The sequence below is a fragment of the Cupressus sempervirens genome, chromosome 1, assembly GCF_028749045.1.
Source record: "Cupressus sempervirens isolate cs-2001-9-10 chromosome 1, ASM2874904v1, whole genome shotgun sequence".
Lineage (NCBI taxonomy): Eukaryota > Viridiplantae > Streptophyta > Pinopsida > Cupressales > Cupressaceae > Cupressus > Cupressus sempervirens.
Genome location: NC_143118.1, coordinates 771,650,170 through 771,673,791, shown reverse-complemented (window position 1 = coordinate 771,673,791; position 23,622 = coordinate 771,650,170). Strand labels below are relative to the sequence as shown.

The window sequence follows — 23,622 nt, the reverse complement described above, 5'->3', positions numbered from 1 at the left end:
TGTTCATCTTTTGTCGATGAATGCTGTTTACCGTATGGATTAATTAAGCAACGCACATAGGAAATAGACACGAACACCGAACAGAAAATAGCAGAACTGTTATTATTATTATTCGCATATGCCCACAGTACATTATACTTTGATGATATGATATCCTATAAGATAATGATCATTACAATGCTTCCCGAAGGGGTTATAAATACTTTCCGACGAACCTTCCCGAAGGCGTCCGTCGGCCACATACATGTCGTTACATAAAAACCTTTCCGAAGGGATCTGTCGGCTGATACACAATTTCCTTTCCGAAGGGACCCGTCGGCTGATACACAATTTCCTTTCGGAAGGGACCCGTCGGCTGATACACAATTTCCTTTCCAAAGGGACCCGTTGGCTGATACACAATTTCTACCGACGACATCATCCCCCCCAAAAAGAAAAGTCGTATCCTGATGACTACACAACAAAACTCAAACAACTAATACAACAATATCACTTTCACATTCATCCCGTTGCATCTATAGCCTTTGCTAACACAATACTGACTCTTCAAGCTGACCTTGATAGCCACCTGTGCTGCTTTCTCTGCTTCCAACTCCTCGGTACCCTGAGCCAAGTGTCACTGCACTGCCTCCAACTGGATGATCAGCTCCTCCCGAGCTCTCTACCATCCACCAAGACAGCCTCACAGCCAACACCTGCTCCCACTGCCTCTGGTACACAAAAAGTCCATGCCTGCAGCAACTTCAACTCTTCTCAACTGGTCAAACTCCCACAACTGATATCCGCAACGACTGGGGGTCCAGGGGGCAACGCCCCCGGCGGGGTCGAGGGGCAGCGCCCTTGCGGGGTCCTGGGGCAGCGCCCCGAGTGCCAAGACCAAATTAGCACTTCGCAATTCACACAGAAATGCACAGAACACACCAAGTCTGTCATTTTCTGCCGATTCTACACTCTTTCTGGCAATCACTGATGCTTCCCCTTCCTTATGGCATCATCTGATACTCATTCTGAGCAACTTGATTTTGTCGTCGTTTTTTTATTTTTTGTTTAGAAAACCTCCTATCACCCTTCTATGATGAAATCCATACGGCTTCAATCTTGACACTGTCTACTGATTGCAACGGGTTTTGATGAAACAAATCTGAAGACGTCTTCACTATTTCAATCTTCTGAAAAAGCCGTACTGCAATATCCTCCCAAGTCTTGAAAATTCGTGCGATGAAAATTAACAAATTTTGGCTCCAAATTCCGTACGCTAACTTTTTGAAGCTATCAAAATCCGTACGGTGGTTTCAGTGTTATAATATGCAACTTTTAAAAATCGTACAGTGCAAAAAAACTGTACCATAGGAAAACCGTACACCACTTTTCAAGATGGAAACCGTACATTTCCTTAAAACCGTACTTCAAATTTGAAATCCGTACGTTGGCTTTAAAAACCGTTCTGCAAGCATGAAATCCGTACGTTGTCTTAAAAAACCGTACAACAAGTATGAAATCTGTACGTTACTTAAAAACCATACAGCAAGCATGAAATCCGTACGTTACTCGATCACAAGAAATCCGTATGCTGTCTCCACAATCCGTACGGCAATTGTGAAAATAACTGTACGGGAACTGTCTTTAAAATCCGTACGGTAACCTTGCTGCTAAAAACCGTATGGTATTTGCAAGTAAAAAAACCATACATTGCTTTCTTATAAAAATCCGTATGGTGAACCAATAAATTTCGTACACTGCATCATCATTTTAAAATCCGTACGGTACATATCAGACTTGATGCTTTTGCGTACACTGCTCATAACCTCCAAAAAAAATCCGTAACAAGATACAAAACTTGGCGAAATCCGTACATTGAACTGGAAAATCCATACACTTCCTCCAAAACCGTACGGTGAATATTTAAGAATCCGTACGGTGCTTTGTTTCCAAAAATCCGTACAGTAGCTTTTTCATCACCTCTTTTTCATCATTTTTTTTTTTTTTTTTTGAAAAACTCACTTTTGGAACAATTATGTACAATATTTACATATATACAGTACTTACAGTCTTCTCTCAGTTATTCGTCCACGGGGGTGCATTACTTCTTTCATGGCAAACATTCAACTTCGACCTATTCACTACATCGAATACTTCCTTTCCGTCTAGCATCCACTGTTTTATTGCTCCGTTATTGCTTACTTCCCGCATCTGGTACGGCTCGACCCATTTAATTTTGAACTTGCCTGGTTTGATCTCATTCCGATCGTTGTACTTTAACACCCACTATCCGAGTTGAAACCTGCTACGCCTGTTCTGTGTCATCTCCATACCGCCCAATTTGTTCTCGAAGCTCCGTAGCATGGACTCCATTAGTTGCCCCTTCTGGCCGCCAATAATACGTCCACTCCGTACTGCTGCAACTTTTATTAGACCCTTTCGCTGTGTTTCCTGTGCAGACCGTATCGTGTGCCTTCCTTGATGCCAGTACCTTTCTGCTATATTTGTGGTTCGACGTAATACTTTCTTCCTGCATAGTCGTACAGTAGAAACTTTCCTTCTTTTGGGTTCGTACTGTATGTTCTGCCCTTCAGCTTCAGTCATATCCGCGTTTTCTTCTTTGGCTTTTCTGTGTTTGTTCGAACATTCATTTCTTCCTTCGGCTTTTCCGTGTTCCTTCAGACATTCATTTCCTCCATCGGCTTCTTTGTGTTTCTTCGGACAGTCATTTCCTCCTTCGGCTTCTCTGTGTTCCTTTAGACATTCATTTCCTTCTTCTTTCTTACCTTCGTCGATCCTTAGCATATTACAACTTGGAAAGAGCTCGTAATCCTCTATCTGCTAGTGGTAAAGACCATTTACTGAATCCAGATCGTCATCTCCTTCCAATCGTAAAACTCCCTCCTGATCGGGTTCCATACTCTGCCTCCTTTTATCGTCTTCTCCTTCAGAATCCGACGACAGAGCTTCTTCTCCAACCATCTGAGTGTGTAGATCGATGACATACTTGCGGCCTTTGCTTTCGAGTGATAAAGTATTTTTCTTCCAATCGTGCTTTGCCTTGGCTTGTATCAGCCACCCCCGGCCCAGAATGGCATCATATCCTCTTCGCTTCAGTGGGATTACGACAAAGTCCAACAGGAATGGTTGTGTTCCAATCATCACTGGGTGTGCTGTCAAGACTCCCAATGGCTTGATTCCATGTTGATCGGCCGTTAGCAGCTGGAATGTAGGCGGCCATAATGTCAGCTGTCCCAACTTTTTCCAAGTGTCTTCAGGCAACGCATTAACACCAGACCCTCCGTCCACAATTGTTTCCGTCAATACAGTCCCGAGAATTCCCATTTCGACAACTGCTGGATGGTGTCCGAATGAGAGGGCTAACAGCATTGGATCTTCTGCACTTGCGCCACTTTCCTTCTCCTTTTTGTCCACTGTACTTGCTCCACTTTCCTGCTTCCTTCCATGTTCTCCTGCTAGTTGAGCAGCGGGAACAATGTTTGTGAGTGCCGATCGGAGCTGAGGCATAGTGAGCAACAGATCACTTATCTTGACAGGTATCTCGGCTTGCAAAATTTGTCGGACAATGTTCTGTTCTGCGCAGTTCTGTACGGAAGTACTCGGCGTGTCCTTCAGGTGTGCCGTTTCTGCCAGTGTTGCTTTCTGGATCTCTACCCGTGCTTCTTCCAGTCTCTTCTTTTCTTCCGTCGGGTCAGAGTACACTTTCGCTTGCTTCCGTGTGATGGCCAAAACCTCTTCTTCGTCCGTCTTGACGGTGATCAAGTTTACTCCCGACTTCAGACACCTAGCATCTTCATGATCACCAGGTCCACACCATCTGCATAGCAACTTCAGTGTGTTCGTCGTTGTGCACTCTCGGGCAAAGTGACCCCACAAATTGCATGCGTGGCATTGAACAAGTGGCCGACCATTCGCATCGTACTGAATTCGACTCCTTCCTCCATTGTTGTTGTTGCCACCATTGTTGTTATTGCTGCTGTTGTTTGGATCGCGCCGGTTGTTTCTGTATCCACCTGATGTGGCACCTTCTGTACTGGTGTTCCCGTTCCCTCCTGACGGGGATGCCTCCTGTGACAGGAACAGTTGCTGTGGTGTCCTTGTTTTTAAATTGAAAGGGCATTCTTTTACTGAGTGTCCGAGGATCTGACAGATTTCACAAAATTGCTCTTTTGGGCAGGATCCCTTCGTATGGCCTTCTTTCTTACATTCCGTGCACCATAGGTCATTGCCCTTAGTTTCCTTGTTCATGTTTTTGAATTCCTTCATCATCCGTATCATGTCCTTCTGGAGAGCACGGACTTTCTTGCTGCTTCCCTTGTCATTGTCGCTGCTATCTTCTCCTGAAGGCTCATCGTCATCTGAATCTGACGAGTTGGTCTTCTTCTTCTTCTTTGTCTTTTGGTCACTTTCGAGGTTCATTGCCCGGTTATATGCTTCAATGTATGTCAATGGTGGCACGATCTTCATCTTCCTTCGCAGCTTCGGGTGAAGGCCTTCAATGAACCATCTTTTCTGGAGCCCATCTGCTGGCTTATTCTCCATTTTACTGATTAAGTCCTTTAACCTCCTGGCAAAGACCCGTACAATTTCATTCTTCTTTTGCTTGGTATTGAATATCTCTGCAACAATTTCATTATCATCACGCAAAAGTTTAAATTCTGCGATGAACTCCTTCTTAATGTTATCCCAACTATTTAATTTCTGTGGATCGGCATCAATAAACTAGTCAATGGCAACACCCCGTAGGGTAGCAGGAAATTGTCGGATCCATTCGTTTGTATCTGTTATACCATTTGCCCTCCAGATCGTTTCACATGTTTTACAATGTCGAATGGGATCAGCTGCTTCATCACCATCAAATTTAGGCAATTTTTCCTTCGGACCTGCCATTATCACTATATGTCGAGGGTTTTGTTGTGTACCTGCGCTGTTTTGTACTCCCGCGCTATTTTGAGCACCCGCGCTATTTTGAACACCCGCGCTGTTTTGCACACCTGCGCTGTTCTGGACACCCGCGCTGTTTTGTACACCCGCGCTGTTCTGCACACCCACGCTGTTCTGCACACCCGCGCTGTTTTCTGCTTCTGCGCTGTTTTCAACACCCACGCTATTTTCTGCTTCCGCACTGTTTTCAACACCCGCGCTGTTTTGGACTTCCGCGCTGTTTGGTGAAGAAGAGGGTTTGTCAACCGCAGCTGTCCGTTCCGGAAGTATATCTCGGACGAAGAGGTCACTCCACGCTCGTGCTCCTTCGGCACTCCGAGCCGTGTGAGTCGATCTCCTTCTGTCAGGATTCTCTTCCCGTGGCGTATGCAGGTTCAGAAAACTCCTCCCTCGCTTCTTCCACCAAATCAAGCCGTTGTTGAGTCTCTTTCAACAATCCTTCCGCGCTCTTGTTTCCGTCGGAAATCTTCTGAAATCTCCTTCGACACTCTATCTGTTGAGCCAAAATTAAATTTTCCTGCGCAACGCGTATGTCATCTTTTTCCTTCAGCTTACTCTTATCTTTGTTCAACTGATTCGGCATTTAATTCATATCCGCCTGCCTGCGTGCTAGATCCATTAGGCAACGGTGCCAAATGTTTACCGTATGGATTAATTAAGCAACGCACATAGGAAATAGACACGAACACCGAACAACAAATAGCAGAACTGTTATTATTATTATTCGCATATGCCCACAGTACATTATACTTCGATGATATGATATCCTATAAGATAATGATCATTACAATGCTTCCCGAAGGGGTTATAAATACTTTCCAATGAACCTTCCCAAAGGCGTCCGTCGGCCACATACATGTCGTTACATAAAAACCTTTCCGAAGGGATCTGTCGGCTGATACACAATTTCCTTTCCGAAGGGACCCGTCGGCTGATACACAATTTCCTTTTCGAAGGGACCCGTCGGCTGATACACAATTTCTACCGACGACAAATGCTATTTGTTTTATTAGCAGACTTCGGCTTGATATTGGTGCTTGGTGTGAAGTTACTTTCTTACAAAAGGGTTCATGCTTAGAATGCTAGTTGCTAAAAAGTTGGTAGGATGCACTATGTGTGGGGTATGATGTACTGTTGATATGGTGAAGGACCGATGTTACAAAAGGCATGATTTACACTATATTGCATTCCCACAAGGACTTCAATCCTTGATCTATAATGACAGTTGTGATTGTTGGATACTAATGACATAAAAGAGTCTTCTCAGAGGTTTGTCGACAATGCTTACTGATAAATTCAGCTTAAATGTTATTCAAGTGGCAGATAATGGCAGACAAGAGATAACATTTAAAGACATTGTACAATAATGAAAATAATTGTTGTATTGTGCGAAACATGGCCGAAGATGGAAAGTGGAATGATAGTCATTCACATAGACATAGTGTATTTTGAATCTTGATAGATAATATCAAGAAACTATCAACAGAAGGTAGCTGAGAGGGAAAATTGTAAATGGATAAAAGGAACTCAATATGAAGGGAAAATGGTCTAGTAAATATAGGCAGCAAAAAAGAAAGAGGCTTCAAAAAAAATTAAAGGTTTAACTATGGAAACATAGAAGAACAGAGTTCTAATGAAATTGAAGATTGAAAGGCAGTGTGAATTAAAAATTCACATCAAAATTTGTAATGAAATACTAAGAAACTATCGACAGAAGGGATTGTAAATGGATAAAAGAAACTGACAAAAAAGGGAAAATGATCTAGTAAATATAGCGACTGAAAAAGAAAGAGGTTCGAAAAACAGTTAAAATTATAAGGATGGAAACATAGAAGAAAAGCGTGCTACTAAAATTGAAGATGCAAAGGCAGTGTGAATGAATAAAGTGCACCAAAATTTGTAATGATGTAGTCATAACACTTTCATGCATGCCTCCAAACTAATCAGTAAGCTGAACTCTTTGAGTCAGAACAGAAAAAGCATCCTGGTTGGCAATAAACCTACTATATAGGAGATAAAGATTCATCTATCTCAAGCCCATAACTAGTGAACCATTGACTAAAGTCATGTCAAACTTGAGGTATGGTGATTTATTTATCCAGAAGATACCTAGATTATAAAGAGTACAGACTTAGTTACTTTTGGACAATACCACTTGAAGCTAGAAGTGATTATGCTCACATTTCATTGATCTCTTTAGGATTTCTGCACCCTCTACTGGTCATATCCATATGAATGATTGTCTTTCTCATGTGGAATAGCTTTAGTGCCATATGATAGTCTGCATCAAACCTGTAGTACTAACTGACAATAGAAAGGACATTAAGAAAAAAATAGAAGAAATGTACAAGGGACAATTGCATAACAACTTTATTCTAATCAACATGATCCAAATTTATAATCTAGGACAGTCACCCTTTCATGCTCTCTACTTCGAAGGTTGGCATACAAATGAAATGTTATCCCTCAAAAATAGTTTCAGTGGAGTCAAAGCTGAAATGACAATGTGGACCCATCTTGAACTTTGGATTCTTGTAAGACCCTATGAGACTATGACATTTGGTAAATTATATGATAATAAAGTCCTTTCATGCTCTCTATGTCAAAGGTTGGCATACAAATGAAATGTTATCCCTCAAAAATAGTTTCAGTGGAGTCAAAGCTGAAATGACAATGTGGACCCATCTTGAACTTTGGATTCTTGTAAGACCCTATGAGACTATGAGATTTGGTAAATTATATGATAATAAAGTGGGTAAATATAATTCAACCTAGAACTTAGGGACACTCTTTAAACTTTCTAGTTTATATTTGTGACTCCACATTCATGTTTGTGCTTGTTATCATTTATATAGACATAAAGTTGGTGATTTTTAAATGTTTGAATAAGCTATTTAAATGAATTTACCAATAACACAAGTCTGAATTTTATCACCATATGACTTGAATGTTTTGTTAAAATTGACAACCTTTTTTAGGTGCCAGAAATGAGGGTCAACATTGGTGATCTCTATAGTGGAATTAATCTTCACTTCTGCTACCACCATTTTATAATCATTTTGCTAGGTTATTGATTTGGGCATGATTATTTTTTCAGGGTTTTAGGTGTGTTTGGGTACACACCAAAAAAAATAAAAATAAAAATAAAAAAATGCAAGAAATATATAGAGTCAAATCGTTTAATAGTATGATACTTCATCATTGATCAAGATAAATAGTAAATGCCAAATTGCCAATTGATAGTTTACAACTATTCAAATAAGCCATATCATATATGTCTCATGATTCCAGTGAAAATCATAAAATCATTACAATTACAAAATCAAAATGTAGTTCATAATGTTGTTTTCTCAGATCGCTGCAAATGTACTAAGCACTGCCATGTTGCTCTGTGTTTTCCAAATGACAGCGATCTCTTATTTATATTGAGAATAAGCCATGAAGAGACATGTCCCATGAAGGGATATGTCTATTTGTTAATTAGATAATTAATATAATAACAAATTTAATCATATATATATTATTAATTTCTCTCATATAACAATAAACTTATATCTCAAATATAATGACCACATATTTATAAATTATATATCATATATAATTATATATAGGCTTTGACAGAAGCTATCAAACATCAACACATGATTGATCAACCATGCTTCACTAATCCGAATTATATGGATTATCAAGAAAATCATCTTCATCTTCAGCTGCCGCAAGTTCAAGATCATTTGAACCCAAAGTGGTTCCACTTGCACTAGACGCACCATGTGTTGGGATGTAATTGTCATCATCATAATCTGTAGCGAGTCTAGTAAGATGCTCATCAGTTGCATCCAAGTTGGCACATGCAAGAGCTACATCCCAAAGCTTTTCTGCCCCATCCTTGTAGTTTGGATCCTTATGTGACACTAGGCATAAGTTGCAATGAACATAAACCAAGTCTTTATCTTTTTCTGAACCCAACCAATTACGCTTCACTCAGTGGATAAAGTAGTATGTGCTCCAATTCTGTTTAGCAGCAGAACAACTTGCAGCTTGGACAATGTTCATAAAATAAAAAATAAAAATGCAAAGTAAATTAAAGAATGGTAAATACTAAATTGTAGAATACAAGTGGTAAAAAAACAAAATTAAAAAAATTACTTTTGAGGGGATATTTATTGCAAGAGGTTGTAAATACTTAAATGGTTGACCTTGGAGGTACCACCATGTGATAGCTTCCATGTCGTTTTGGTCATTAATAGCTATGGACTATGATTTCTTCCTGAGGAAAACAAGCCAAATTCTGTCCTAACTTTATTTTGCACTTCTTCATCCATGTGAAGAGTTTTTCAAAAGCTTTCTTGTATCCATTAGCAACTTCGTCATCTCTATATGGTGCTAATCTCCTTGACATAAAAAGTACTTCCTTGCTAGAGGACCTTAGAGATAGGGCAAATGCAACGAGGTGTAATAGGGTGGTCATCATATCCTAATGACAATAAATGATTGTTTCCACCTTCTTGCATAAGGTTTCACATTCTATAGGGTCATTCTCATGTTTTGTATTGTAATTTTAACCTTCTCTACCATTGTGTCCATGCCATCATAGACATCCCCCAAACAAGGTGCACATGTATTAGCAAATCAAAGCATAATCATGATAGGCTTGGTGAAATCCAATACATAGTGCACATGAGCCCACAAAGTGATGTAGGAGCATCTTGGGTTTTTGGAAATCTTGCATCAACCAAAACATTTGTTTTTCATTTTGTTCCTATTTCCTATTTTAAAGATTGCAGCGGCCGTGCATCCTTGAGAGATTTTGGTTGCTATCTTGGAATTTGGTTAAAGACCTTGTGGAGTTCTTACCTTTACAATTGCACTTCATGTTGTTTCAGTTGTGGTCACTGGTTGGATTAGTTGTGATCTCACCGGTTTGGCTATTGAGTATGTTCACTAGTTCACTTGGTCAAGTGTTCACTGATCCTTCTATGTGTTATTGCTAGTCGTTCTTTGTGTCATCGGTGCACTGGTTGCATTCACAGTTTTTTTGATTGTGGATTGCGCTAGAAGTCTTTGATCATTGAAGTTGTTTGGTGGATCACGAGATGGATTTGTGTGTGACCGACTTGGTGGATGAATCATTTTTGGAAGTTTATTTAATTGATGTAATTATTTGTAATTCAAGGCGGAATGGTCTAACACATTTGCCTAGGGATATGTAACATCTCGAATGCTGACCTATGGAGGCATTATGTTTAAATCTAGGGTTTGTGATCATTAGTGGAGAGCTGAGATAGAGTTTAAGCTAGGGGCATTTTTCAGGGTGATAGCTTATAGCAGAAGGACTGAATTGGATCTATGTTGTTCTTGTTTATATCGGTCACAATTGACAAGGCCTTACAACTTGACATGTTTGATGTACTTGTTTAAATAAAAAGGCTTGATCTTGCATTGTTTCTCTCTCAAATCTGTGTTATTGCTTTGTGTGTGTTTGCTGCAAGGTTGAGCATCTCAATTTGGGATTTCTCCACCTTGGTACTTTGTCATCAACTGTCATCCAAGACCAATGTCTTGACCTATTGAGACTTTTATGAATGTGAAGCCTTCCATACTCCCCGTTGGTTGGAGATAACCATTTGGTTGAGTACCTCTTGCACCTTGAGATAGATAAGATAAGATAATAATATTAATGTCCAACAAAAGACCACAAAAGGTCTATAGGACTAAGAGTTTACAATAAAATAACACACAACAACAGGAGCACCAAATGGTGTCTTAGAAAAGCGAGCAACAAGAAACAAGAAGAGGAAAAGAGAAGCATAGAGAAAGACCAAGACAAAGACTAGGAGTACTTCAATGGCAAAAGGAAATCAGTCACAGAAGGATAAGACTACAGATGGACAAGAACCTTGATCTGTCTCTGGTAGCTCCTAGAGGACTGTTGTTGACGTAAGAAACTACTGCAGGATTTGATAGACCTGGAATGACCGGTAGAATTGGACGACCTTTTCACACCCTGTAAGGGAGATAAGGGTGAGAAAAAAGTAGTAATGAGCTGATTAGAGGTATGCCGATAAGGAAGTAGTGACTGTAAAGTACTATCACAGAGTAGGGTGGCCTCCTGAAGATAAAATGCGAGGCACCATTGATCACTGTCACTGAGAAAAGCTGAAAGAGAGAAACAGTCACAAAACAGACAATAAAATCTCTCTTTGATCTCATAAAATATAAGACAACGGAAAATAAAGTGAGTCTTTGTCTCAACCTCCTCTAAAGTACACAACTTTCAAATCCATTCTCTGCTATCAATATGATCGTCGGTTTGAGCTCGAAGACAATGAGAACCAACTTTGAAGGACCATAGAGAGATACGCAGAGCATAAGACCATCGTCGAGATAGATTACTAGGACGAACAATAATCCCATCACAGATCTCTAGAAAGTGCTCAGCATAGATTGCCATCCTCAGACGTAAATCACTAGGAGGGTTAGGCCAGGTGGTGACAATGTACTATTTGTAGACATCCTGCGAGAACTGATAAGGAGGTAGGCAGTCAATATCAATTCCAATCGAACTTAGCAGAAAGGATGCCTGTGCATACCAGTAATGAGCTCGAGAGCTAGTATCAGAACTCGCAGTAGCAACAAAAGAGCAATACGCCAGGTTAAGATTATCTATCTTGTTCTCCAATCAGATCCACAAAACCGCAAAGGCGATGAAGGAACCAAATCAGATCAAATATGGCCGCAAGACTCAAGGGATGAGTACTGAACTCAACAAGAATGATGCTATGAGAAATGAACCTGTGGCATCTAATGATATGTCGTAAAACCAATGTCTACACTTGTTCGATTGAGGCCCAAGTAGAAACAAGGAGAGAAGGCCCCCAAACCACAGAGCCATAAAGAACAGTCGGTTGAACAAGGGAGTCCAAGAGGTATAACTTGGATGAGGTATCCTAAAAATGGTGTTTGGAACATTGTTTCTCAAGCATAGCAAGAGAACCCATACCCTTACTAACTCTAGGCTATATCGTCGGTCTCATACTAAAGCGGGGTCCAAAGAACTTCACTCCCAGATACGTATAAGAAGTAATCTCAATCTCTTGTCCCTGAAAGAAGTGAAGATGAGAGGTCTTTAAGCTATTAAAGACCATCACTCGAGTCTTACCTAGGTTAACCACAAGCTATCACTAACCACTAAAGGAAGCCAAACCATGAAGAAGCCTTTGGAGAAGAAGCAAGAAGAACCACATCATCCGCAAAGAGAAGAATGGAGATCAAGACCTGGTGTAAATAACAATTGTCTCTTGGGAGCGAGGCCTCAAGCTCATCAATATACAAATGCAACAAAGTGGGGGAGCAAGGGCAACCTTGTTTAACCCCAATGGTACTATGGATCAGAACTGAGAATCCCTCAGGAGTCTTGAATCTATCCACCACAATTTCGTAGAATCTCATGATAGCAATAACATCTTCGAAATTCCAATCTCACAAAGCCTTTGAAATATAGCCATCTTAGGAACAAAATCAAAAGCCTTGCGAAAATCAACAAAGCGGTAGTAAACTTTCGCCAATCTGTGTCTAGCCTCCTCAATAATAGCCTGTAAGGTGAATGTGATCCATACTTTGGTAGCCTGCCTGGAAACCAACCTCTACAACCTCTCCTATGAAGCTCTTTGGATAACATAGCATTTAGGGTTGTAGTATATTGTTTGGCAAACGTGTGTCCAATCATAATGGTTTTGTAATTACCAGCATTAGAGATAAGACTGGTCTTGTGAATCAGATAAATCAGATGCCTTGACCAAGAAATCGGAAACCTAGTGTAAACCACTCTATTAAAGAGAATAGAGAGATAGGGGTCCAGAACCAAAGCACCAAACTTAAAGAGTTCACACTGGAACCCCTCCTCGTCCGTCGCTCTGCTGCATTTCATGGATCTGATGGCCTCATAAATGTTAGAAGGGGTGAACAAGTGACAATACAGTGGTAGAATAGGGTGGATAGAAGGCTGCCTCAGAATGTCATAAAGAGCTGTGGTGTGAGAGGCTAGGCAGCAAAAGTCAAGGATGGAGGACGGAAGGGGAACAACGTGGAAATAGGGTGTGCTAGAAGAGCTGGGGATTGCAGATAAGTGTGGGGCATAGGGATTTACATTGGAACACAATAAAGGATGTTTCTTATAGTGAAGAAAATAGAGGTAAGAAGAACGAAGGTGAGCAAAAGTGGGGGATGAGCCTCGAAAGCGGAATGCACTGAGCGATGAAAAGCTTTGTAGTCAACATCGAACCATTGGTTGATAGGGCATGTATTGCGACGCTTGCTTCGAAGGGAGAGCAAAGTGCTATGAAGTATGGAAAGGATGGTGGACTCCCAAATGGTTGTTGCAAGCAAATTAAACATGGGGGAGGCCTCACAAGAATCAGTAAAGCACGCAGGATTAAGAAACCTTGCAAGATGAGAGGAAAAGAGCTCATTGTTGCTGTCAAGGAAATGGAAGCAAGCAGGGGGACAAGTAGCAGGAGGAAAGAAGTGAGGAGACAGAAGAGAAGGTGACGAGTGAGGAGAAATGCAAATATTGAGGAGAGCATGGTCTATAAGAGGAAGGTGTAAGATGTTGAAGCTATGGATGAAGGGGATGAAGGAGGGAGAGGTGAGGGCGTAGTCAACAATGTTGACACCCCCACAATGAGGCTAGCAAGTAAAGTGCTTCGAACCAGGAAAGCATGAGAGACCGTTCAAGATCGCAAGTTCAGAGGACTCACCAAGCTGCAGAAGATGGCAACCATAATAGGAAATCAGCCCAAGAGCATCATGAGAAATATGCTGAAGTCCCAAAGTAGACAGATTAATCTTTGTGGAGTAGATGGAATTAGAGCATCGATCATAAAGCGGAGTCTGGAGTTCTTTAGTTTGTGCATTGAAATCATCGAGAATGATGATGTCACCCAAAGTAGCAAACTGAGAGGCACTCTCACAATGTTCTACATATGGGTCTCCGTCCTCGGTACCATGGATAGCACAATGAGAGGAAACTGGCGAGAAATAGGAAACAACAATAAATAAATCTTTATGACGGGGACTCTTACGATCAATATGGACCCACATGAATCTGGCATAAATTTCAGAGTGAACAACAAAAGTATGGCTGAAAATATCATCTCTAATCAAACAAGCAACACCACCAGACCCACAGATCCCACTAGAAGCACAAACCTCCTCTCTACAAATAGATAACCACTGATGACTTGTAAACCCTAGAAGAGGACGTACGGGACCCTCGTGCGTCTCGGTGATAACAAGTATATCAGCAGACCCCACCACATCATGGAAGAGACTAGGTAATGACCATAGCGAACCATTACCATTCCAGCAGTTAACAAGAAGAGAGCAAGTGGGGGTCTCTCTCTTGTCAGATTGCTGGCGAGACCGTCATTTGGTCTTGGGGGCTTGTCTCCCGTCCCATCCATTAGGGGGGAATCCTGAACAACTACTTTGAGATTCCTAATAACTGCCCATTTTCCAACCCGTCTAGCCTTTGCCACAATACCACGAGCATTTTTCAGCTCTGCAACTTGAACCTTCATAAGATCATCTAAAAAAATCTTAGAAAGGAGAAGGAACAACTTCCAATTTGCTATGAGATCATGGAGCCTATCTGAAAAGGTGAGAGTCTGAATGAAAAGGATGTCATTGTGGCCAATCTATCATGTATCCAGTATGATGTCGGAGAGACCAAACTAATCGCTAAGGAAAAAACGTCCAACAACGAGAGGGTCAGAAGTGGGAGGAAGACCACAGACTCATAGGTTGAGCTCACAAGCACATCTCACACGTTCATCCTCAATCTTCCCTTGAACAATCTTATCCAGATTCGGTAAAGGTACAATAGCAGCTGAGGTGTTACAGAGAGAAGCCCATGATTAACTTTCTGTTCAGTTTTTGAAATTAGAGAGGAGTGTTTTGCTACAATTTCTGATTGCTGTATTTTGATTGTATCTAATCCCTCAAACTGTTCAATAATGGATTCCAAATGTGATTTGAACTTGTAGTTTCAGAAGTGAAAGTATCAGAGAAGTCCTTGATCTGAGAGGTATTTGAGCCTGTGACATGTTTTAGTTCTGTAATTGTCTCTATCAACGATAGTATTTGTTCTCTGAGCATTTGATTATCCGTTTCCAGCTTAGAAATCTGATCACAGAGCCTCTGGTAGGTTAGAGTTTGTGATTGTGATGATATTACATTGCCATTTGCAGTCATCCTCAAGCGGTGATATGGGACGGAGGCAAAACAAATCAAACCCTCACGCAAAACCCACAAGCAACAACAGACATAGGGAAGATCAGAAAAAAAAAATTCCTGTGTGAGAGAGCTAGAGTAGACACGGGGAAGAACAAAATGAATCACGTGTGAGATAGCCAAAGCAAAAACACGGGGGCTGCTGCAACTAGAAGCTCACACCCAAGCATGCAAAGAGAGCTGCCTTCACACAGACAAGTCGTGAAATGGAGGACGCTGAGCACAAATGCGTGAGAAATAAACCACCGGCCCAAGCGCAGACAGAAACACAACAACCCGATGCAAATCAGGTCTCAACAACACAAGTTAATAACATGTCACTAAATATGAAACACAATTATAAACAAATTGATGATTAAACATGACATGAAATTTATTAAAATGAAATAAATAGATTAAACTTAATAATTACAATTTACCTTTCAACAACTCCAATTTTGAGAAAGTTCTAAATATTGATTGTGACATTTAGTGGTTCGTCACAAACATTTGGATCTCCTCCCCCTCTTGGTATATTTGTTTCACCCATTCTATTTGAGTGGGTATTTGTTGCATCACCAAGTTAAGGGAGTCTAAGGTGATGGTATCCAAAAATGTGATCATATCGGCTCTCAACCAAAGCACTTGCACCCCTACAATTTTTTGTATTGTCTTTAATTACGAGGACTACATCCTCACTACCCACCATCTCTATGGACTCAATGATAATTTAGAAAATGAACTATGCATCTTTAACTGACCCTTCACAATCAACTACCCTCAAAAGCACCGCCTCTTTTGGGGACACTACAATAATATTAATAAATAGACAGTTTCTGGTATCTTTCCATCCATAAAAAACAATAGAAACACCCAAAGTCTCTAATTGATTGAAGAATTTTCTCTATAAAAGTCATCTTTTTTTGCAATACGGTGGTACACACCTTTTCATACCTAGGACTTGTGCAACTAGTTGGTGCACTATTGATGGTTGACACCATTTCCTTCCAATATGGTGATCTCACCAAGTTGAAATGAAGACCATTAGCATATAGGCAGTGTTCAATGGCTTCAGCAACAGTGTCACTTGCATCTATTAAAATGATGTTTCCAATGAACCTCCTCTATGGGTGATAATTTCTACTTCTTCATCTTCCACTTTTGGTATAGACAAGAATGGATCTTTAGAGGTTGTAACTTATTCAGTGTGCAATTGCAATTTTTACTTTCCAGATGGATCAACATCAGAAGTTTGTTTTGATCTTTAAACCATTTTATTAGCTTATTTTTTTACACATCCTACTATTTATGTTGGAGACAACCCCTTATTTTTATCTTTGCCTTTGTGCATTCCCATCCTTTTACCAACAAGGCTATTAAAGTGAAGTTTAACTTGAGAATATGAGTTATGAAATAGTTTACTATCACATATATTACACTTCCAAATATTTGAGCCACCTCTTGCAACCTTTGAGCCACCTTTTGCAACCTATGAAATTCTTGTGGTATGTCTCCATAAAGGAGAACCTACATCAATTTTGAATTTATTGGTTCCTTGCCTTCCCACTGAACTTTCTTTACTCCCCATTCTTGCAATCAGATTTGTTGCTAATATGCTATCATAAGAAATTCTATAAATTTAAATTAAAAAAAAAACTAAGAAATTCAAGCATACAAGTGCAAAAAAGATTCAAAAATATTAAAATAGACATCTAAATTTGTTAATTTATTTCTTTGAAAGAAGGCAAAAATTCATCAAAATTTCATTCATAACTTGAAAAAATCATCAAAATTAAAAAATATTTTTAGAAGACTCAAGAATAGGGTCATTCATGGAAGCTATTTGGGATCCCACAAACGATCCTGTTATAAAATAATCACTTGCCCTTCAAAATGCCAAAATGGAGACCAAACGAGAAGAGAGCAAAATAACAAACAAAATAATATATTAAAACAATGAATGGCCTCATTTAAGGTCATTTTAGGGTTTAGTGGGAAAAATAAAATAAAAAAGACAATAAAACACAGTGTTAAGTGAAATGTTTTTATTTTTTAATTGTGTTGGACTTTTTTTTTGTGGGCATTTGGATGTGTTTGAATGTGCCTGGATGCTTAGGAAAGCCCACAGGAAGCATTATAATACCCTATGGATGTGCTTGAATGTGAATCCATGCGCATCCACCGTGAGCTATAACGCTTCCTGTTGGTTTCCCTGAGCATTTGCCTCCAACTCTGCCTCTGAATGCCTCCACTTCTGCATCCAGGCAGTAAGTGATATAATTCAGCAACCTAGACATTTTGATAGCAAAGCAGTAGAATCTGTCAGTTTGGTAAAGTCTTTTATTCATCTTCTATCACAGTAGGCGAGAGTAAGCTTATTTTTATAGGTTATCATCATTTTCAATCTCATTGTCTTCCAATCCACCCTACCATAGCAAAAGTTTGCCCAAATGGAATGCTTTGCCTTTGTTAATTCTTGAATTTGAACCATTTATAACAAATCATTATCATACATTTAGATGGAACAACTATACGGAACTCTGAACCATATATAACAAAACTTTATTATTGATTTAGATAAAATAACTGGTCTATCCTTCTACTGTCGTAGTTACCTAGTATGGGATCCCTTTAAATGATAGGACTATGGCCATCAATAGCCCCATCTATCTTGCATTTCAATAAAAAAAAGAAAAAAGAATACAAGAAACTCTGCATAGCTCACAATTTTGATCTCTAAAAGCACTTTCAATGCTGAAATAGCAATAGAACTTTGAGGACCAACGGAAGTTTCTAGAATCCTCAATCTTCTAATCTTTTGTCTAAGCCTTGATTAATTCATTGGTGAAAAGATAAAATATTTACTTGAATGGTGGAATGAATGAAGTCCTCTTATTCTATATAAAGATTGTTAATAAGAAGAAACAAAATTTTCAGGTGAAGTAGCATTAGTTGGCCTAGTCAATTGTAACATCACATTTAGTCTTATATTAACACCTGATCATTTATGAGACCATATCACTCACCAGGAGACCTGGGATACAGATACGAGGATTTTTCAACATCATTTTGATTAGGATACTTGAGTATTTAATACAGGTATGGTTAAATAAAACGTAAATATAGTCTCTAGGAAATATAGGCACAGGGATATATAGGTAGCATCCTTGAACACCAATTTTCAGTGTGATTTGAAAATAGTCTTGTTTATACCTGAGAATGCAGAAAATTGGTAATCAAGACAATGATGAGGCCATCAAACCCATTTGGGTCTAGTTTGTATATCAAATTGTCTTTTTCATCCTAGTCTATCTTCTAGTATTTTGAGTGCAAATTTGGTTGCCTCATTATGTGGTGACAGCCTACTTGTTGCTGGTCAAGGAAAAAGCTCAATTTAGTTTCCATCGGTTGAGTTCTTATGGTTAAGGTAAATCAGGTAGGTCAAGTCCTTTCCCTTTAGTATGGGTCTATATATCCATATCACTTATTAACACTGATAATCATTAAGTTGTTTACACAAGTGAAATTGGAGTAGTGAGAAGGCCATAGATTTTCTAGATTCAATCTGAAACTCATTGACACTTTTTTTATTGACTGCCTGTATTCATTCTAGGATATTAACACATTGGAGATAATGAAGGAAAAACACAGTTGGATGTAAATAGGCTATTCAAAGGTTTATGTATGAAATATCTCAAAATTCTACTGTATTGTCATTTTTTTCTATTTCATTGACTTACGAAAATGTTGAAAAACACAATGAGCTGCATGGCTGAAGATATTTAACATTTTTTGCAAATACTTCCACATCAGAAAATATTCCAATCCTTATGATAGCTGTCAATTTGTGCTAACTCAAGCATTAACATAAGATGGATACAGAATAATAAAAAGCATATGCATTTTAGCAAGTAGTTTAAAATCATGTGACAAATTGTAGATGCATTTTCTAATTATATTGCAAGTCACCTTATATCTATTTTCTAAATTAAAAATATTGTAACCTTTCAGAAATTCTTATTTAGGCTTTTCTATCATTGGAGAAGCACTTGTTGATTAAGGTGTTATCTTGTGCAGATTGTTGGACAGAGACCCCCAAAGTAAAGCAATGGTGAGACTCTCTTTCACATTATGTTGCGAAGCTAAATGTTTATCTTCAAAAGTTGTTGAAGATTTTGTCTTATATTCTACCTGCAGTCAAGTGGACAATATATACAGAAATTCATTACTTATCTTTGTACACTTTGATATGTATGGTTTGGGAGCTGAATGCACATATAATGGCTGTGTACTAAGTGGCAGGTGTCAGTTTGCATATTTAAATATTGTACTTTTTGTATGTTCTTTAATTACTGTTTTATATTTGAGGGAATGTTTACAAAATATATTAAATATGTGCTTAGAAGAGCATTTGTAGCACTAATATAACAATGTCTATAGGGTCAAGGAACACCATGATCATCAATCTACAACCACAAATACCAATTTTAAAGCCCCATATGATAGCCAGTACAGAAAAATAAATGCCAATACAACAAAATCAGAAATCCTCTTTGAACCATATAGAGAATGAATAAGAACATTTAATTGCAAGCCAGTGTCCTCTTCAGAAGCAGTAATTTGAGCAGCAGCCTCTTTAGCCTTCAAGTGAATAGCATTTGCTTGCACTTGCGATTCAAGGTTTTGAATCTTCTTTTCGATCAACACCCTTCCACCCAACCTTAGAATCCCTCCCCATAACCAGAAGATAGAAGAGAGACTGCATTGAAAATCAAAAACAGATAAGGTCAGTTGTTTTACCGACTAGCAGCTCCTTAGGTATAGTAAAATCGAGAAATAAGGTTTGAACTTTATTGATAACCATTTTCATTCCTGGAGTATAGGTACTGTACCCTAACCTCAGAAGCTTCTATGAAGAAATACTGTTGGATGGCAATTTTGTAAGTCACTGCGACCACAACTTACAAAACCATGGATAGTTTGCAACTGACAGCTTTTAAGAGTCAACTGCAAAACAATGGCTCCACTTCCAATCACAGCATGTGAGACACAACTCTCCTATTTCTCAGGGAAGGCTCCCCACTCTTATTGCTACTGGAATCAACAAAACACTTAACTACTTATAACTACTTATTTACATTATGCTAAATCAAGGCGGGACAATCATCCTATTCTCTTATTTCTGAGTAAATGTTAAATTTGCAATACAATCTTTAAGAAATAGTTTATTTTACTTGCAAAGCATTTGTTTGAGCAATAATTTCGATAAACAAAATATTTGAGACAAGAATAACCTCCAGTTTACAAGCATTTTTTGTAGCCAAGAAAATCATGAAAGCTCAAAGTTTTTTGCATGGCTTCTTATGCGATTTTAAGAACAAGAAAGAAACACATGTGCAGCTCAAAGTCTCCAACACATATTACACCTTGTATGCTCAAACTAAGAAAGTAAAACCAGCACAAAGTCTGCAAGTTATCTCCTTGTCTGTGTGACTTATAATAGCTTCAAACTTGATAAGCAGCTTAAAGTTTGTAAGAATAAACTTGAAACCAAATTATAACTCTGAACACGATAAGCAACTCAAGGTCTGCGAGATTGTGTTCAAATCCCTTTTGAACAATAGTACAAAACTCACAATCAACTCAAGAAATTTTCTCACATCACAGTTTGGATTAACTCAAAGTCTTAAAACAAACTGCCTCTTTTATTAAAAGCAATTTAATCTACATCCAAGCATTAAGTTTTATAGTGTAAAAATTGGAAAAACTTTCTTGCATTGCCGAAAGATCAAAATTACAATATCACTCTCTTTTATTTATAGGTGAGGGGCTGAGAAAAAGTTCGATAAAGGGGAAAACTTTAACTACCTTTGACTTATTCTAGACTACAAAGCATAATGCACTTGTAATCTGATTACATGTTACAGCTTTGCATGTGATACTATCACATGCAACTATAACTTGTTTACCGTACTGGGTAAAGAAAATAATGCATACAGACAATAGATGAGAACAGCAAATAAGAATACTAGAACTCCTTATTATATTCGCATACGCCAAGATATTACATTATGCTTCTAATGCTATGATGATTACAATGATCCCGAAGGGGGATATAAATACTATCCGAGGAACCTTCCCGAAGGTATCCGTCGGCCACATACAACATGTCGGCTACAATAGTAGAACCTTACCGTACTAGGTAAAGAAAATAATGCATACAGACAATAGATGAGAACAGCAGATAAGAATAGCAGAACTCCTTATTATATTCGCATACGCCAAGATATTACATTATGCTTATGATGCTATGATGATTACAACGATCTCGAAGGGGGATATAAATACTATCCAAGGAACCTTCTCAAAGGTATCTGTTGGCCACATACAACATGTCGGCTACAATAGTAGAACCTTCCTGATACAAACATCCCGATACACACCCTGTCGGAATACATCCTGACACACACCCTATCCTGATACTGACGGCATGTATCTTGATACACACCCCATCTTGATATTGACAGCATGTATCTTGATACACTCACGGGATACATCCTAATACAGTATTTACTGACGACATCATCCCCCCCAAAAAGAAAAGTTGTCTCCCGATGACGACACAACAAAAACCCAACAACTAACTATATTATTCATAAAACAACAAAAACAACATGGACTTATACATCATGAACCCAAAGACTGTGTCTCCGATTGCGAAGACCGGCTGCGTCGAAGCTGATACACCTGATCTGTCTAGACTTGCAAATCAACTCTAATCTGAGAGTTCTCCTCCACCATTTCCTTCAACATCAACGCAACCTCCTGGCACTCAGCTTCCTTCTGATCATGAGCCTGCTTCGCTAAGTCCTTCTCCTGAAGTGATGCTACCAACCGTTGCTCTGCTACTGCTAGTTGTTGCTCCACTGTGGCTAATTGTTGTTTTGCCTATTGCTTCCCTCGTGTACTCTCCTCGAGCTGTGCTAACAGGGCTGTTCTCTCTGCTTCCCACGCAATCTGTTGGGTGGTAAGTCAGTCGGCCATCTCCTCCTGAGCCTTCTCCGCCGTCTCCCGAGCTTTTTACCCAGCCACTGCCCTTCTTCGCTTTGTCAGCACCAACTTCGCTAAGGACTTGCTCTGCTCTGCGATGACAGCCAGGCGAGAATGAATATCCTTGTCTTCCTCCTCTGCTACTGGTAGCGGGTTTGACACCTGTGTTCCTCTATCCACTTTCTCTGTTGCCGCTGCACTTTGATCCTCCACCCCTGGTGATGCCGGTATCTCAACTACCTCACTGTTTGACCAATTGGCCTCCAAGTGCGTATGCTCTCTCATGGGAGACTGAATGGAGGGACTTCTAGTGACAGGGGCAAGTAGCCGTCACCTCAACTATTCACTCGCCCGACTTGCTAAGCTTGTCGGTACTACTGCTGGTGCCTGTGGTTTCGCTTCCGAAATATTGGAATGAGCATCCTGATCCTCATCCAATAGAGTGTCTGCTATGGTGACTACTGCATCTGACTCAATCACCTCTAGACGAACCTACTCCTGTGCACCTTCGTGATTGACTCCTCCATTTGCTATTGGCTCTGCTACAGTAAGTGGCTGAGGCAAACTCTTTGCTACAGGTATGGGAGTCAGTTCCTGAACCATTGGCTGAGGCTGCAATCCCGCTGGCTACGTACCCATAGTTGTGGCCGCTGGTGATGCTGTCCTCTGGCTCACTCTAAGTTGGACAGGCGCTGAATGTGAGACTGATCCTACCGCTGCTACTGCCCATGATCTAGAATGTAGAGTGACTGGGGTCATCACCACTGGACACCTAAACTGTCCGAATCCTGGGATGTGGACATCCGCCATGGTGTGTATGTGTGGTGTTGGACCTGCCTGAACTGAAGTAGTAGAAGTAGTAGTTACGAGTGCAGTTGTCAACTGACGTGGAAAGCAAAGTGGGACTGCTGAAACTACTCCGCCTTCCTCATCATCTTCCTCCTTATCCTGCTCCAACTCCATATCCTCAGAGTCATCCTCCTCGCAAGATATGTCTTGGCAGCCACTATCCGTGTTGCCTGAGTCCTCCATCTCCTGCCATGCCCTCTTCTGGCCCACGCCCTTCTATCCTGTAGGTGAATCCAAATGCTTCCATTGCATTACCGGAGGCTCGCCAGGTACTGCCGAACTTGGCTTAATTTCTAGCTGCTCGTGGGGTATCATTCCTGCCGTGGTTTCCAGAAAGAGTCTGATGGCATAGTGCGGCATATAGAATGTTTTGTGCTGCAGGGTCATAAACTCATCCATGCGCATGGCTAATAGAGAAGCCCAGTTGTACACCTTCTCGTTCATGATCCCATTCATCATACTGACCAATGGAAAGGAAATGTCGAACGCCCGACTGGATCTTGTAAGTCT

The 23,622-nt window shown here is 39.8% G+C and overlaps 1 protein-coding gene across 1 annotated transcript in view; it reads left to right on the top strand.

The window, feature by feature from the left end:
- The window catches only part of HEXO1 (beta-hexosaminidase 1), a 163,773-nt gene that overhangs the window by 86,293 nt on the left and 53,858 nt on the right, over positions 1-23,622 (top strand). The window contains exon 12 of the mRNA XM_089789825.1: positions 19,291-19,324. Within this exon, the coding sequence (XP_089645951.1) occupies positions 19,291-19,324 (34 nt within the window). The remainder of the gene's footprint in view (positions 1-19,290; positions 19,325-23,622) is intronic.